The sequence below is a fragment of the Leptosomus discolor genome, chromosome 21, assembly GCF_034619465.1.
Source record: "Leptosomus discolor isolate bLepDis1 chromosome 21, bLepDis1.hap2, whole genome shotgun sequence".
NCBI lineage: Eukaryota > Metazoa > Chordata > Aves > Leptosomiformes > Leptosomidae > Leptosomus > Leptosomus discolor.
Genome location: NC_141411.1, coordinates 495,506 through 510,010, shown reverse-complemented (window position 1 = coordinate 510,010; position 14,505 = coordinate 495,506). Strand labels below are relative to the sequence as shown.

Here is a 14,505-nt window from a genome sequence, read left to right as displayed (position 1 = left end):
TTCCTGTATCCAGTTGCTGAGAGGCAAAGGGCTGCTGATCACTCTGAAAGAGCCATCACTGTTAGTTTAAAGTGATGTCAAATGTTAATTTTGAAAAAAAAAAGCCTTGAATCACCTGAGAGGAACAGAGAGATTTTTAGAATAACTAATGGAAGCGTGTTTTAAAACAAATATTCACCTGAAGAGTCTTCAGCACTAACCTAGAATCCTTGAGTAAGAGTGAAGCCCATCTTTATGGCCAAATTTAAGAGAAACACAAGAAGAAAACCAAATTAATAACAACAAACATTTATTAATTTTTGCTTGTAGCGATACAGAATGTCTTTTACATGTTGTTTATGTGTAGAGCTCTGCTTGCAGCTGCTGGGAACAACGCTGTTGTATTTATTCTGGTTAAGTCAGTGAAAAGCCTAGCTTCATCTTCTGGAAAGTACTATGGCCCATTCTCTCAATTGTCCAACTTCTCCTGAAAACAAAAGACCCCACATGTAGGTGTTTAGAGAAAGAATTTGAGGCAGGTTTAAAGAAATGGGCAGGAAGAGAAGGACGCAGGACAGAGGGACAAGCAATCCGCCCCCCACTGCAACCCTCTCCCGGAGCCATTTCGTCCCTTCCCCCCATAAAACGCACCAAGTGGGGTCTGTAGAGCCGCGGGAGCTGGATGGTGCTTTTTGTCTGGCCCACCCTTCCTTGTTTTGATTCTCATCTAAGGCAGCAAGCCGAGCTCCCAAGATTCCGAGATAAGGAATTAAACCCCGAGACAGGGAGGCAGATGGAAGTTTGATGCCATCTCCAGTAAGACTTCACTGGTGTTTAGCAGAGCCGCGCTCCCACGGCCGCCTGTGGAGTTACCTGGTGCGCACGTCTGGGGGGACGCGCTGGGTACCAGTGACGAGCCGAGCAAGGCAGGCAGGAGAGGCAAGAGACACAAAGGGAGAGCCATAAATGCCCAGGGAAACGTCACCGCCACCATCACTTCCTTACCCATCCGCCGCAGGCCTCAATGTAGTTTCTCACTCGAGCATTTCCATTAATCACTTTTGTGAGTTGGTTGGGATGCAACACAGCTAGAACTTTCTTAGCAACATGCATTAGCAATTTCACAGAAACACAGAGAAAAGCTCTCTCGTAGACCAGCTCGGGGTTCTGGTCACTCCATCTCCTGACAAGAGACTCCACGGCAGCCCCAAACTCCTCCATCTGCAAGCGTCGAGAGGGCAGTTTGAGCTTCTTCTCAAATGGCAGTGTGGTAAGTCAGTCTTGGCTCAAAATCCAACATTCAGTTAAATTCCTGCATTTGCTTTTTCCACCCATGACTAGAGCAGGTGACCCCACAGCTCCCCGGGGACACCCGGGATGCAGCGCAGCACGTTCCAGGCAGGGCTCTCCTTTGCCGTGGCAGCGCGGTTGAAGGCCTGGGCAGGACAGCCGGCGGCCCCACCAGAACTGCGGCCAGCCTGGAGCTGGAGCCGCTCGCAGCACCTGCTGCAGAGCGTGCTGGCACGAGAGCTCCGGCTGGGCAGGCTGGGGACAGATGGCCTGCAGTGGGCTGGGGCGCCCGCCCTGTCCTCTCACCCCTGTCTTCCTCCTTTCCCCCGCTACGTGCTGGCTGCCCCCACCAACTCGGGACTGCAAAGCGCCTCCCGCCCCAGCAGGTCGGCCCAGGCAGCTCCGGGGCTTCCCAGGTGGTACAATGCGGCTCCTTTGCAAGAGAAGAGGAGAACAGGCAGCTCCACAGTGCCTTCTCCAGCTTCTGTCCTGGCAGCTCGCATGCTGCCCGCGACACAGAAACGACGGGAGGCTGCGGGGGATCGTGCCCCTTCCCCTCAGGCCCCCCGGCTCCTGCAGCGGAAGCTGTGCTGCCTCCCGGGCTGTTCCCCTTCTCCAACACAAGGCGACACAAGGCTGGCCTGCGGGCAGGGGGCTGGCCAGGCCAGGCAGGACAAGGTGTCCTTTACCTTTCCCTTGAGCACTTCAGCGAGGGCCTCCGAGGAAACCCTTTCAAAATCCATGTTGCACTGGTCCCCCATCCGCCGCAGGCGACTAGCGACCACAACTGGGTCAAACGTGGTTGGAGGCTCCCCAGCAGACTGCACGGGCTCTGGAGCAGAGACAGCAGGGCGAGGGGCTTCAGCACAACGCGTTGAAGGCGGAGAAGGAGAACACACGCTGACAGCCCAGCCTCCAGCCCCAGCTAGTTACTGCCTCAGGCACTCGGGAGGTTAATGCAGGGTAGACCTCTGAAAAGACACATTAGGAAATGGAAAACCCAAGGCCCCAAGAAACACCATACAGCCATTCAAGTATTCACTAATCTACAGGGACCAAGGGGCTCTGTACCACGGGTTCGTCCAGGTCTCTTTCCTCCCTCCTTTGCTGCTTCATGCTCAAGTCTCAGTTCATCCCCACTCCTGTTTCTCCAAGGGCAGCTCTAAGGTCTCTCTGTCACCCCTACGGATTCCAGCAGCTCCTTCCTCCCAGGCTGCCAGAAGGAAGTGAGGAGGGTTGGAGGAGCTGGAAAACATGTCATCTCACTCTTCTGACTGCAGTGACACAGTAGCATCCATCAGACGGCAAAGCCCTGCCTGCATTCCCCAGCACTTCAAGGCTGCAGATCATCGCATGCAGGCTTCAGAGAAGTTGTACTTATGGTCCCTTCTGAGCAAGTACAAATTGCAACATTTCAAAGTCTCATGGTGACCCAAATTTGGGCAGGCTTTCACAAAGGAGCAAAAGGCATACTTCACCAATTTCAAGTATATAAAACCATTAAAACTTCTCAGCTAAACTACTAAACTGCTTAAAGACAGGGGTGGGCCAGGGGGAGAGCACCTCAGTTAAAGCATTTTTCTCTTAAAGCATCCTGAGGGGGAAAAACAACAGCAGAGTTTGTTTGGGGTTTTGTTGTTTTTTTTTTTTCTGAACATTACTGAAACAAGGTTAGCCAGAAGGAGCTACCAGACACTGAAAGTTTCAGCAAAACCATTTCCACCTTTGACAAAGTCATAAGGAACTGAAAGTAGGATCTTTCGACATAAGGCAGCAGGCAACTTTATCTGGAAGCATTGCTTCTGGATCCAACCGCCCTCCCTCACCCAGCGCCGACTCCAGCTCAGCTCCTCTCGTCCAGGTGCCGGCACTCAGCGCCTGCAGCCCTGGCAGGACCCTGAATCTCCTGGGGCGCTGGGGCAGTGTCATAGCCCCAGGACAGCAGGGACAGGGCCACGAGGGTCTAACCCAGGAGAGGGAAACGAGCAACACGCTATGGGACACTTGTTCTTTAGGCAAAATGACAAATTTCTGTGAGGCTTTTGAGAAATGGACTTTGCTTGTTATCTGCTGTCAGCAAGATCCCAGTGTGTCTTGGGACATTTTAACTAGTTTGTTGTCAAGAAAATAATGGGAAAAGCAACATGAATACAGGTGAAATTATGACTTTCTTGCAGCATTGCCCAGCAAGCCAAAGTAGCTCAAATGATATTGGGAAGCAAAGACCACATTCTGCCTCACACGTTAAAGCAGCGGCTTTCACCCAATAAGGAATATGAGCTTTCTTTTTGATAGTGACAGTTAAAACTTGTCCCACCCTGTCAGTGCGGAGCAAGCCAGGACCTGCGGACCCGTGCGGGGCCCAGCACCCCCCTGCCAGCACCGCCCGCTGCCAGCGCCCACAGCCCCAGGAGCGGGAAGGGGGGTGGCCGTCCTCCCAGCCATCGCCTGGCCCGGCCAAGGCAGGCTGCAGCTGGGGCTGCCCGGCATTCAGACACGGTTACCTTGCTCTAACTTCTCCCCCGAACACAGACAGCGTGGAAGCCATGGCAAGCCTGCATTTCAGGAAACCCAGCAACCCCAAGCTCCAGCCTCCTTCCTCTCCCAGTCAAAATGCCCCTCTATCATCTGCTGCAAAGAAACCATTCTTCCCTCCCACAACAGGCCTTACCTCCCCAGTCTGTCTCCAGGCTCCGGCACTCGCTGTCACCTTCACCGAGGAGGTCAGAGAACAAGGCTTCCACAACGCACGCCGTCTGCTCCTCGAAGGTCGCCATTGCAGCGCGTCTCCCCGCTGCAGACAGGGCAGGAATGTTGTCGCGGCGCTTTGCCTCCAGACTTTGGCTTCCTTTCCCCAAAGCTGCACAGGTTCTTCGTTCTGGGAAGAATATTGACCCTGAACTCCTGCCCGGGACAGGAAGACATGCCAATATTTGCTCTCTTAACTGTCGTCATTCACCCTATGGGTGTGGTTTAGTTTCAAAATAAGTCATTTCTGTTAAGATCAACTGAAGTATTTACAAGTTATCAAAGACTGCTGACCTGTTCATTCATCAAGAAAGGGTCTGGATAAAAGGCTAGAAGCTCCAAGTCCCATCCCAGACAGACTAGACTCGGTCTAGCCACACACAGTAAATGATAGCTTGCCAACAAGCTACCAACTACTTTTTTTGTGAAAACTACATAACACCAATGCAGCTCTCCATAAGGACAGGAATACAACATACACATAAAGACACTGGAAATCGTTCATAGGAGCCCTGCTACAGCTGACTTCTTACTACCTTTGAATTCACCCGTAGGTAGCTCACCTGTTACAGTAATGTGGCGTATGAGACTGAAATTAATTACTGCACCATTGCTCCTTAAAGTTTTGCTTCAAGGAAGTTGGGAGAGAAAAGCCCTGTCTGACACAGAGGCAGAAGCTGGACTGCAGTTCTCTCCGGAACCACGGTAGTGATCTGATCCCTCCCTCCTGCAGACATCAGAGCTGAAGCAACTCCAGAAAACAGACAGGAATGATTCACATTTTTATTAGGAAAATCAGAAATAAAATCTCAAACCTGTTGTTTAACAGTGACAGCAGTGTTTCAGGGAAGCGCAGGGAAGGCATACTGCAATTTAAAGGTACAATGCAGTCATTAAATTAAAAATTTCAAGAAATCTTACAGGATAGCGGTAACAAAGCCACTCCTTACAGAGTACCACGAAGCCCCGTTGCGGTACCCTGTGTACCTCAGCCTCAAGCCAAGGAGCCTTCTCCAGGGTTCTGCCGCTGTGTAAAACTCTTCATGACACTGTACAAAGTCTGACCCTCTGTAACTGTCAACAGAGCAGATGGAGGGCTGTCAACGTGCTCTTCACAATACAAGTCCCAAGGCTGGCCAGGGTATAACTCTAAAAACCATAAAAATTCAGTCACATGGTACTGCACCAACTTGAGCGCTGTATGGTGAGGACAGGACGACAGCCCTGCACAGAAGTCAGTACTACACAGAAAACAAACCTTTAAATACCCTTTCTAGTTACAAATGGTAAAAATCAGTATCAGCAAAAATTTAGTATTCCACACAGGTTAACTATCTAAACAGCAATTCTTCCATTACTGGTGGGAGTACCAAGGAGCGGCAGCTCGCTGACATGAAGCGACGCAGACTACAGAGCCCGCGCCACTTTAACTCACACAAACACACCATACGCAGCCTGCACACTCCTGCGTCTTCTTACAGTCGCCCTGGCCACAGGGAGCTGAGGGGGGAACTTCAGAGAGGGTGATTCGTGGCTACAGTAACACATATCAACTACACACACACTTCCTTCTCTTGCAAAAGAAACATGCCGGTTCTAGCGAGCACCACGTCCCCCGTCCACCCGCCCCCGGCACAGCAGAGCTCCCTTCACTCGTCAGTGAAGCTGTTATCAAAATCTGTCACATACATGTAAAGGCAGCCAAGAACAAAACACTTCTCCTCTCCACTGCGCTGTTCCTCTTCACGTGAGGTAAGCAGCCGAGTCCCGGAGTCTCTGAACTGTTTTTTGAATTATTCGCAATCCTCATGAAAAAACCTCTCCAAAACAGATCCCAGAATTTTGCTCATTTCTGGTTCCATCAGTCACGTTAGCGTCCAGTGACAATCACCGTAGGTGCCACCACTTCCGTGACTCACGCCAGAAGCAGCAGGCTCACAAACTTTCCCCAGCCAGAGGGAGGACAGACCCATCACCCCGCCCGATTCACCACCCGCAGCTGCCCCCACGCCACACGCGCTTCCCAGGCCCAGCAAAGGGCTGCAAACACTCCCGCCGCTTAAAGTCCAAAGCCGGCACCAGGTATGGCAAATGAAGCCAGAGAAATAAACTTGCCCTGTGGCCTGGGCAGGCATCCTACTGGGAGCAGGGACCAGTCAGGACCCCAGTCCAGCAACTGCCCCCATGACCGTCCTTAAAGCCGAAATAAAGGCTTGCAGTGCCTCCGGCTTTGCCTCACTCTGCTTCACCGAAACCTGCATCTCCGCGTCTGCCGCCTCAAGCAAGAGCTCTGTGAGGAAGAGGCAACCTGCATCATCCTGAGCGCTGAGATAAGCTTTCCATGGCTGGACACCAGCTTTGCTCATAGCAATAGTCTGGATGTGGACAACATGAAGAGCTGTCTGTATGGTATCTGGATGAGCGGTCCCACACCAGGGCAGAGAGAGGTGGCAGCTCATGTCCAAGCTCAGCCAGGTCTTCTCGAACTGTTCTGCAGTCAGGTAAACATCAGGAATTAAGGTCAGGCTGCCTGTATCAGGATGAACCTTGAGGACTTCTTTATTCCCTTCAGAAATCAGTGACTCTGAAATGAAACCACAAACATGTGAGATGCAGCATATCAGGTGCAGCTCCTGGTTTCACAAAGCACATCTTCTGGAGCCGTCAGATGAAGGCGGCTGGAATCACAGCACCTTCAGCAGCATCCCCTGGGCTAACGAGGCCATGCGTTGCACAAGACAGTCAGAACACTAAGTCAGCATTCTCAAAGTGCTGTGATCTTCTTCCCAGGAAACCCACATGAGAACATCTACTGACAAGGGGAAACAAGATCCCAGATGAAGGAGAGGCGGGTTACCTGTGTCCCTGCTCCTCGCATCAGTACAAGGAGAACAAGTGTAAGAGGGTTCTGCTGGCTGGTGAGCAGCGACGAGTGCCCAGCGTTCTCTCCCATAAATTGGTGCAAGAGTATTAAACTCTGAAGCCCATGTATTCACGGGTCGCTTGGTTTGGTCTTCCAGGAGCCCCAGAGAGGGGTCAGACTTGGGGCTACACAGGACCCGTTTCACTTCTTCCACACCAGACTGCAAAAGGCGATAGTAGAACAATCCACGGTCTCGTACTGCCATATCCATCTCCTCCTCTGGGAATCAGAGAGACGCAATTTATGGAGAATGCTATCACCCAGATTTCCCTGAAGTACCGACGCTGAATTACTAACAACAGATTCTCAGGAATACAGTGTCAGCCTGTTCACTCACCAACCAGACAGCTAGGGCCAAGGAGCAGCCTAAGGCACACAGCCACCTTACCTTAGCCAGGATGCCGACACACGGCATCCACACACCGGGGACACAGCCAAACCGGGTCCCCAAAAGCCTGTACTACAGAATGAAGGGAACCCACCTATGCAGTAATAGAGCAGTCTCCCCAGCATGTCCTGACACTCAGCAGGACGAGACAGGAAAAGTCGCACCAATGCGGTCAGAAGCTCCATCTTCACCGCTGGGAACATCTCCGATTTCACGTTCTCCACAAAGTCCTCTAACACATAGGGGGCATTCGGCACTTTCTCACCATGGGCGCCCAGAAGCCAGATCAGTGCTTGCTTCCCCTGAAGGAACCACAGTAAAAATCGCAAACAGGCACTGTTTACCAGACAGACAGTGTTGACATGAAATAAACAGACACAATTGCGCAAGTCTTCTGAAGATTTCCGATCTTTGCCCGCCAACTACCAGCCAAAGGAAAGCCAAAGGCATTGTCCACCCACCCTCAACGGCTGCCAGCCCACGGCACCAAGCCCCCTTACCTCACTGTCCTGGATGGTGTCCTCACAGCTAGGCAGTGCCTGACACACGGCGTCCGTGCACTGGGGACACAGCCAAACCAGGTCCCGAAAAGCCTGTACTACCGCTGCAACGAAACAAAACGCTCAGCGTTCCCCAAGGGTTACAAAACCACAAGGGAAAAAACCATCAGTTCCAAAAAGCCCCACTCAAGGGACTTGGCTAGGGAGTTCAGCGCCTGCTTGTGACTGATTTGAGACACCCTCCTTCAAAGTCCCATGGCACTGCATTTGTCAGAGCAAAGTGGCACCAAGTCTAAAATAAAGCACTGAAACTTCAGATTGCTCCTCTGGCTGCTGGAAAGTAATCTCTCTTCTGGACATTCCCCAGCCTTTAAAAAGACACTGACTCATGATGCTTCAGGCACACAAGGTTAGAATGACAAATTAACACCAATTTAAAACGAGTCTCCTGAACTTTAGGTCAAAATTTGAAAGGCTCTACTGCCCCCTTACAGAAACACCAGCAGCTTCTGAGACCTAATTCAACAGCTGAGTGCAAGCATGTGATTTTCAAAACTGAAACCAAGATCATTTAAAAGAGAGGGCAGAAACAGCAACGATATGAAGTTAGATCTGAGGACAGCAGAAGAAAAAGGGAAGCCTGGGTGCAACTGAATCAGACTATTACATGAGGAACAGAAGTCAAAGATTTAAAAGATCTATTAACCATCTCAGCCCTCAGTCAGTCACCAAAACGTCTCTGCCGAGTCACTCCCAAAGTTGGCAGGTGGCAGCCAGAAAGGAGCCTGCACACCAGGCCGCGAACACAGCTGTGACCATCTCCCCCTCCACCACAATGAGCAGTTCCCAAGGAAGGAAAAACTACAATGTCCGGTCACACCACATACCCTGGACTCCACCGGGAAGACTTCCACCCCAAGATGCCAATTAAAGTAAGAGCCAAGTGCCTTTGAGAGCCTTGAGTTTGGGATCACAAGCCCCAGCAAAGCCACTTCCTGAAAGCACAAGCCAGGCAAACAACCTGCAGACAATTACCTGAAGTGATATGTTCCTGCTGAAGCCCCAGGAGCTCTGTCAGAATCCCCACACACTGTTCTGTGTATGTCCTAGCAATATTGCCTGCAGAGACGCCAAAGGACATAAAAGTCAACCTTTTTATTTGAGTGAAAGAGGAACCATGAGCCCAACTATTCATCACAAACTCACTTTAAAGAAACTGTCTTTCTTTTCCTTTTTGATTACGATTTCTGAAAGTGGAATCAAATGAGCCTGTTCTCCACACAAGGGACTTGTTCCTTTTTCTGAAGCCATGCCTCAGAAGTCTGAACTTTTCTTAAACACAACACATAAGAAAGGCATTTTAACATCCCTGGCTTTCTCCTTACGAATACTACAGAAACTCACCTATTTTAAAGCTTACAGAAACAAAACTGAACTGCTCCAAAACATGTTAATTCCACCCCCATCACACTCAGAGAACAAGCAGGTATTAGAGCAGCTCCTCTACCCGCTATAGTTTCCTTCAACACCATAAGGCTCATGAATCAGATGAAATGACACCATTTCTTTAGAGCATCTCATCACAGCATAGATATTTGAACGAGATTCAAGGATACTATGCGCAACATGAAACAGTTCAATGCCAGGACCTCTGAAAGAATCAGCACGATCGTGGTTGAAACACACTCAGGCCAAACAGTCCCGGGGAGGCTGGTCTGGAGGGCTGTACTGCTTCAGCACAGAGCAGTTATTTGGCATTTGCCCAGACACACTTCAGCAGAGAACGGCCCACCTCAAGGGCCCAGGGCTGCAGCCGCTCCTGGGGCAAGGCGCAGCTCTTACCTATGGCGAAGATGGCGCCCTGGGCAAGCTCTACCGACACGTCAGTGCAGTAGCCCTTCAGCTCCTCCAGCACTTGCTGTACATTTTCATCGTTCACCAGCTCACACAAGACCTCCATCTTCTGGCATTTGATGTAGTGGGGCTCCGAATACGAACAGAAGAACTTTTTGTAGTGGCTGCTAAAATGGCCAGGAAGGCTACCAAGGATCTGACGCACGTGGCACAGCGCAGTGAAGCAGAGCTCCCTGCTCTCCGAGGTGCAGGCAGACAGCAGCGGTCCCTTCACTCTCACCAAAACATCTGCCTGCACATGGGGGTACTCCCTGGCCAGCACGAGGAAAAGCTTGGTGGCTGCCATCACGACGCTGGGGCTGCTGCTTTTGAGACAGCCATCCAGTAAATTGAGGATGTCAAAGAGCTCCTCCTCACTGCGGGGTCTGTAACGCAGAAGGAAGGTAAGCACCTCACTTTGCCCCCACTGATCCAGATCAGCCATCCTGCCAAGAGAATAAACAGAGTTTGCAGGAGTCAAGAAGCGCACTGTGTAGAGCGCAGAAGAGGCCTTAGCCTCTGAGTTTCTTGCGGTCTCTGTTCCAAACCAAATGCTATGCTTCAGAAGTAGATACCACAATTTTATCTCAAGAGAATTGACCAGTTTATGGACAGAGGCTTAGCTCAGTATCAGTCACATGCACTTTTGCTGGTGCTCTAAGCCAGACAGCAACATTGAAAAGAACCCCAGGCAGAGCAATACCCCTCTTTTGCCAGATTATGTAGAATTACCTGTAGAAAAGTTAATTTCTTCAAGCAATGGGTAAGTTATGTATCTTTCAATGGATTGGGAGAGACATACTAGAACATGCCTGTCCCACAAATACATCATGTGTACTGTCACCAAAAACCCTAATCACATTAACCTACAATTCCAAAACAAACCACCAGCTGAAACAAAGACTACCTGGAAAAGGGAGCTCCTCAGACTTCCCTGAAAACCTTAGCATAAAAGTAATTTAGTTTCTCTTCGTCTGGGCACCTCCATCTTTGGGTGCCTGACTCTTCCCCTCATGTTCTGACAGGCGCCCAGAAATGCCCGCTCCGCTAGCGAACAAAACCAAGAACAAGAACGAAGCTTCCAGCACCACCTTAGTATCAAAGAAAACAAACCTGTTGAGGAGGTGATGGGCAATGGGTTTATTGATGACAACTCCTCCCTCCTTCTTCAAGATCTCTTCTAAGGCCCTCAGACAATTCACAACGACAATAGGATCCTGGTCGCGAAGCAAACTGTACAGCTCGTTCACCAGCGCACCATCTGCAAAGCAGCAGAGCTCCTTCTGTCAAATTCTGTTTATAAGCGTTTATCACAAACAAAAGATATGGCTTGAACAAGAATTAGTCGACAAAACCTCCAGCCCCACAGCAGCACCTGCCCTCGGCACAACCTCCCCCAAGGTCTGAGGCACCGGCCGGGCGCGGCGGGAGGCCCAGGCAAGCGGGTGCGAAGGGGCTCTCGGCCCTGGCACCTCGCAGCACCTGGCGTTCCGTTACCGACCCCGCACCCAGCGACAGCCACTCACCTTCCTCTTCCTCGTCCCCTCCGCCTGGCAGCTCCCACGACCCGGGGGCAGCCCGGCGAACCCGGCACGGACCGCAGGCCCCCCGCCGCGCCCCCAGTAGCCGCCCCCCCGTCCCCAGCGGGCCCCCCGCCGCGCCCGGCCCCCGCTCGCTCACCCACTTCCGAGTCCCCCTGCAGCTTCAGCATCTTGGCGCAGCCCAGCACGGCCGCTCGCCGCACGTAGGAGGCCTTGTCCCGCAGGCCGCTGAGCAGGGGCTGCTGCAGGTACTCCTGAATGCCGGGCATCCTGCGGGCGGGCGGGCGTCAGCGGGCCGACAACCCGGCCGCCGCCCCCCCAGCCGCCCCCCGCCACCGCCCCGGCCCCGCCCACCTGAGCCCGCACATGCTGCGGAGGGCGAGCCCCCGCACGGCGGGGCTGGGGTGGGCGCAGTCCTTGCGCAGCGTGTTGACGGCCAGCAGCGCCAGCTGCGGCTGCCGCGGGGCCTGCGCCCGCACGTACAGCGACACCAGCTTCTTCTGCACCACGTCGGCCGCCGCGCTGGCCTTCACCATCTCCGGGAACAGCCCCGACACGTCCGCGCCCTGCGCCATGTGCCTGCGGCGGAGAGGAGACACCGCTCAGCGCAGCGCGGCCCGGCCTGGCCCCCGCCACCCCCCCGCGCCCTCGCGCTGCCCTACCGGATGACGCGCAGGACGGCGGCGCGGTACCGCAGCCGGTCCGCCTGCACGTGCGGGTTGGCCAAGGCCCGGCGGAGCTCCCGCAGCGCATCCTCGCCGCCCAGGTAAGGCATGGCCCCGCCTGGCCCTGGCCCCGACCCCGGCCCCGGTTCCCCGCCGAGCTCCGCGCCCCCCGCAGCCGCCCGCTGCCGCCGGCCCCCGCCGCCCCGCCCCGCGCACGCCGCCCCGCCCCGCCCCGCCCCTGGCGTGCGCCTCAGCCCCGCCCAGCGCGCTGCGCACGCGGCCCCGCCCCGCGCCGCCTGCGCCGGCGCGGCGTCGCCCGCCAAATTCGGCGGGAAGCGGCGGGGCTGGCGCCGCTGCCCGCGGCGAGCGGCCGCCATGAGCGGGACGGTGATCCCCGGTACGCCCATCGCCGTGGACTTCTGGAGCGTGCGGAGGGCGGGCGGCGCCCGCCTCTTCTTCCTCTCGCACCTGCACTCGGATCACACGGTGGGGCTGTCCAGCACCTGGAGCCGCCCGCTGTACTGCTCGCCCCTCACCGCCCGCCTCCTGCACCGCCGCCTCCAGGTACGTGCGCCCGGCCGCCGCCCCACCCCGCCCCGCCCGGCCTGCCCTCACCGCCTGGACCCCGCAGGTGCCGCTGCGCTGGATCCGGCCGCTGGAGGTGGGGCAGAGCCACGTGCTGGGCGAGGAGGTGACAGTGACGCTGCTCGACTCCAACCACTGCCCCGGCTCTGTCATGTTCCTCTTCGAGGGCGCCTTCGGCACCATCCTCTACACAGGTACGTATGGGGCAGGCCCTGCGGCCCCTGCCGCGGCCCCTGCCCTGCCCTGACAGCCTGTCCTGGCAGGGGACTTCCGCTACACGAGCGCCATGCAGGGCGAGCCGGCGCTGAGGGGCCGCCACATCGACCGCCTCTACCTGGACAACACCCACTGCCACCCGCACCGGCCCCTGCCCTCGCGGCAGCACGCCTTGCGCCAGGCCGCCCACGTCATCCGCATGCATCCGCAACACCACGTCGTCATCGGTGAGTGCTGCCTCATGCCACAGCGCACTTGCCTTCCCCTCCCGCCAGCGGGGCCTGTCAGCACCCTCCCCTCAGCAGGGGTCGTGTCCCCTGGCCCTGACACGCTGCTTACGGCTCTCCTCGCAGGTGTGTACAGTCTGGGGAAGGAGACGCTGCTGGTGGACCTGGCGGTGGAGTTCCGCACCTGGGTGGTGGTGAGCCCCTGGCGCCTGGAGCAGATGCGGCTGCTGGAGCTGCCTGATGTGTTCACTACTGAGGAGGGGGCCGGCTGGATCCGTGCCGTGGATATCGCTGAGATCCGCTGGGATACCCTTGTCAGCTGGAACATGCTGCACCCTACCATTGCCATACTCCCTACCGGCAGGCCCGTGAAGGTCACCCACCCCAACATCCACCCCATTCCATACTCGGACCACTCATCCTTCTCGGAGCTGTGTGAATTTGTGAAGTGGCTGAAACCTTGCTCGGTCATTCCAATTGTGAGGGGTGGCATGTGCCAGGTTTACTTTCAGAAATACCTAAGTTCTGCCCCCCAGGCACTTCCTGACCTCAAAATCCCAAAGCCTGTGCAAGAAGCTGTACAGCAGCAAAGCAAAAGGAAGGGGCAGGAACCCCTGTGTCTCTTGAAAAGAGCTGCCCGGCATTCTGTGCCCCGAGGAGTTATTTATGAGTCCCCAGAGAAATGTACTGAGAAAACTGGAGAGTCCACAGGTGTTAAAGTTCCTCAGCAGAGCTGCTGTGAGTCAGCTTTCTGCTCAAATGAAGGTTGCACTTGTCACACGGACAAGGAGAAACAGAAGGAAGAGCTGAGTGGAGAACAGCCAGGAGCACCAAGAGCAGCCAGCACTGGTAGCCAGGCACCTGCTTCTGATGAGCACTTTCCAACTGGATTTGCAGAGCAGTATCTACTCACTCCCTTAAATGTCCTAAAGCAGAATTCCTCACAGAAATTTGACAAGCTGGTAGAAGATTTCTTTAGAAGGGTAGAAGCGTCCTGAAAAACTGCGTGACACCAATGCAGTTGGTAGCAGTGATTCTAGAGGTCTTACTACTGCATCCCATTCTCTGTGCTCGTTTCCCATCAGGAGAGAGGAGCTCAGCTATGGGGCTCTACTTTCTTTACCGCCTATGAGGGGACAAGGAGGAAACCGAACTCGTTTGTAGGCATTAGGATTTTTTTAAATGTATTTATTTTTGTGTCTGTCCACATCTGTTGGGTCTCCACACTACACTTGGGGGGTGCAGTCCCGCTGCCTGTGTGCCTTATAGCCACTTTTTGCAGTAACTTATTCCCTGTCTCTTGTGACAAAAGATGCCGCCAGGTTGATTCAAGCTGAGCTGCAGAGGGCGTGAGCTGCCTGCAGCTGAAGTAATGGGGATGCATGCGAGGAGAGCAGCAAGAAAGGGGAATTGGAGAGCCCCGAAGAATCTTTTTTCTGTAAGTCTGTAGTGCCTCACTGACAATGAGCGGTTCATTCCCAGGTGCATTACAAAGATTATGTATGAAGGCACATTTAAAGAATGGTGCTTAAAGAAACCTAGAAAATTAA

At 54.1% G+C, this 14,505-nt stretch overlaps 3 protein-coding genes across 4 annotated transcripts; 1 reads left to right on the top strand and 2 right to left on the bottom strand.

Moving 5' to 3' along the window:
- Positions 1-272: 272 nt before the first annotated feature.
- BCL2L15 (BCL2 like 15) lies at positions 273-4,612 on the bottom strand. Of its 2 annotated transcripts, XM_009953035.2 has the most exons (5): positions 4,581-4,612; positions 3,941-4,173; positions 1,959-2,101; positions 985-1,200; positions 273-466 (listed from the first exon to the last, which is right to left on the bottom strand). In XM_009953035.2, the coding sequence occupies exons 2-5, from the start codon at positions 4,044-4,046 to the stop codon at positions 449-451; spliced, it is 483 nt and encodes a 160-aa protein (XP_009951337.1). In that variant the 5' UTR covers positions 4,047-4,173; positions 4,581-4,612; the 3' UTR covers positions 273-448. The 2 variants fall into 2 exon arrangements, 1 of the variants encoding a protein (XP_009951337.1); XR_015184002.1 differs by lacking the exon at positions 4,581-4,612 and having other exon boundaries at positions 631-1,200; positions 3,941-4,565.
- Positions 4,613-4,786: 174 nt separating this feature from the next.
- Positions 4,787-12,037, bottom strand: AP4B1 (adaptor related protein complex 4 subunit beta 1). The gene is made up of 10 exons (XM_086476724.1): positions 11,925-12,037; positions 11,617-11,841; positions 11,402-11,532; positions 10,835-10,982; positions 9,671-10,167; positions 8,864-8,947; positions 7,829-7,932; positions 7,423-7,630; positions 6,875-7,159; positions 4,787-6,601 (listed from the first exon to the last, which is right to left on the bottom strand). The coding sequence occupies exons 1-10, from the start codon at positions 12,035-12,037 to the stop codon at positions 6,174-6,176; spliced, it is 2,223 nt and encodes a 740-aa protein (XP_086332850.1). The 3' UTR covers positions 4,787-6,173.
- Positions 12,038-12,302: 265 nt separating this feature from the next.
- Positions 12,303-14,505, top strand: DCLRE1B (DNA cross-link repair 1B). Its single transcript, XM_086476579.1, has 4 exons — positions 12,303-12,491; positions 12,559-12,706; positions 12,776-12,955; positions 13,082-14,505. The coding sequence occupies exons 1-4, from the start codon at positions 12,303-12,305 to the stop codon at positions 13,951-13,953; spliced, it is 1,389 nt and encodes a 462-aa protein (XP_086332705.1). The 3' UTR covers positions 13,954-14,505.